We start from the raw sequence: 2,350 nt of genomic DNA, 5'->3' as shown, positions 1-2,350 counted from the left end.
CTTTAAGGACATTATCAACTGACCCTTGTAGTTGCTCCTGAAGGGATATATTTCCGGCACAAGCCTAGAACTCTTCTCCAGTTGTTGTATATCTCATCTACCTCCCTCTCTGCCCACAGAAGCTGGGGGTCTACAACGTCAGTAAAACTGCCCTGCTGGGACTGACCAAGACTCTGGCAGCAGAACTGGCACCAAAAAACATCCGCGTGAACTGTCTCGTGCCAGGAGTCATTGAAACAGACTTCAGTCAAGTGGTGAGGGCCAGCAGCATCTCCTGTCCCTGCCCCACTGTCCACTCCAGTGCCTTTCCCGACCACGGCACTACTGATGGGGGAACTCCTGCACTTGGACCCAAGAAGTCTCCTGTGATGTTCTGGTCAGCAGCAGAATTGGGCCACCAGTTCTTACGGCGGGGCAGCCTCTTCCCAAAGGCAGATCTGTGTGATCTGAACCTATGTGACTCCAAGTGGGTCCGCGGCACTAACCTTTGCACTTTTCCTTTAGCTCTTTGAGGGCCCAAACATATGGAATCACATCAAGGCACTCTATGGAGTACAGAGGTAAGTTGTGTAATAGGCAGTGTCCTTTGTTGATCTAGATGAAATGACCTCATGAGCCCGTGGTGAGAAGATCAGAGGACAGCCCTCTGCAGGTTCTTTGCCCCGCTGTCCTTTCTGGGATGTGAGGACCCCACAAAAGTTTGTGATGAACAGAGGTCCTTTCACTCAGACCCATGGGAGGCTCAGCCTCACAAGCTCACCCCGGAGCCAGCGCTCATGGGAAGGTATCACTGCCTCAGCCCCTCCTCTTCTTTCGATGCAGGTTGGGGCGTCCTGAGGACTGTGCCGGAATCGTGTCTTTCCTTTGCTCTCCAGATGCCAGCTACATCACAGGGGAGAACATTGTGGTAGCCGGCTATTCCCCTCACCTCTGAGAGCATGAGCTCGGAGTTCACCCTGTGTGGCTCTGGGGGTCACCGGGATGAAGCCCCACTCTCATGCTCCAATTGCCCACCTTGGTTCAAACCCTTCACTACCAGAGTGGGAAACAATAAAGGGCATCAGAAAAGAACGCTTGCAGTATGAAACTATCATCAAATGCTATTCAAAGAGTGTCACTTTTACCTGAAAACATTGTGTACCATATCATGCATCCTCTCTCCTAAACATCTCTGTGAGTCTAGTGTTTTTAACTTTCATTAATTCTGCAGTTAACAACCCAAGACTTTCAGAGACTTAAGAAAGATGTTCTCTGGATATAGGCTAGTCGGTGGGCAGCAATGGATCTCTGGATCTGGTTGGACAACAGAGAGGGACCAGTATGGAACAGGAGGTGTCTGAGGAAGAGGCGAGCCCTCAAGGTCTTCGTTCTCCCCTCGGAACCCCATCCTGAAGACTAGACCAGGTTGACTGACCTGCATTCATACAATCCATCGTTCACAGATAGATGCCAGGGCAGCAACTGTTCCTCCCACACTGTTATTCTAGACCTTTCAGACCCTGAAAGTCAGAAGCAGAGGAAGACTCGGTTAGGGCTCTACCCATACTCCCTTGGCCCACCCTGGAATCACCTGCAGCATTTGTAGACAATTTCCATACACACTGAAGTCTTCCTACATCAAGTCTCTGCGTCTCCTTCCCAGAGAGCTTCAGCCACAGCAGCATGCTTGGCATATGTGGGATGTTGGTGCCCGCAGAGGGACCTGATGGAGGATGAGAGTTGGTGCTCAAAACTGCAGGCTCTTGCCCCTTGGCGAGACCATGCCGGGATAGTCTCCACTGGGTATAGTCACAGAGGGTACCCAGCAAGGTTGAGCCCTCCTGGCCTATACTGATAAACCGCGCGCACGTGTGTGTGTGTGTGTGTGTGTGTGTGTGTGTGTGTCTTATGTGTGATAAATATATGTATATAACATTTGCCAATGCAATTATCCACGTGTATAATTATATGATTTTGTTTTATTCACCATGTTCTACAACTGCTACACTATCCTTTCCTCAGTCACTCCACCACCATTCACGGAAATGCAGGGCCTGCTATGAATGTCACCCCAGCCCCATCCCTGGTGACCACAGAAAATGTCATCACTGTATATTTGCTTATTCCATATAGGTTAGCTCATACAGTATTCATCCTATAATGAGTTTGAACCACCAATCCTTTGGTTAGTGGCAAAAACTTAATGGTTACACTACAAGGACTTCTAACATTTATAAATGAAAATAGAAAATTTTGAACAGAATCTGATCAAGACAACACAGTGACTAAAACTCATCCACTCTAAAGAAAACCGGTAACAAAATAACACAAAGGATATGCGTTCACTCACTATCAGATATAAATATATATT

General features: G+C 48.2%; 1 protein-coding gene across 1 annotated transcript in view; it reads left to right on the top strand.

Annotated features, from left to right (window-relative positions):
• LOC101662397 (dehydrogenase/reductase SDR family member 2, mitochondrial-like) overlaps nt 1-934 on the top strand; it is a 6,326-nt gene extending 5,392 nt beyond the window's left edge. Inside the window, exons 6-8 of the mRNA XM_045287659.1 lie at nt 120-290; nt 541-560; nt 823-934. Coding sequence (XP_045143594.1) covers nt 120-290; nt 541-560; nt 823-934 — 303 coding nt within the window. The remainder of the gene's footprint in view (nt 1-119; nt 291-540; nt 561-822) is intronic.
• Nucleotides 935-2,350: the final 1,416 nt, after the last annotated feature.

Source organism: Echinops telfairi, unplaced genomic scaffold (genome assembly GCF_000313985.2).
Source record: "Echinops telfairi isolate 266 unplaced genomic scaffold, ASM31398v2 ScPeMD7_18;HRSCAF=68, whole genome shotgun sequence".
NCBI lineage: Eukaryota > Metazoa > Chordata > Mammalia > Afrosoricida > Tenrecidae > Echinops > Echinops telfairi.
The sequence above is the reverse complement of the archived record's forward strand: the minus strand, read 5'-3'. Positions and strand labels throughout refer to the sequence as shown.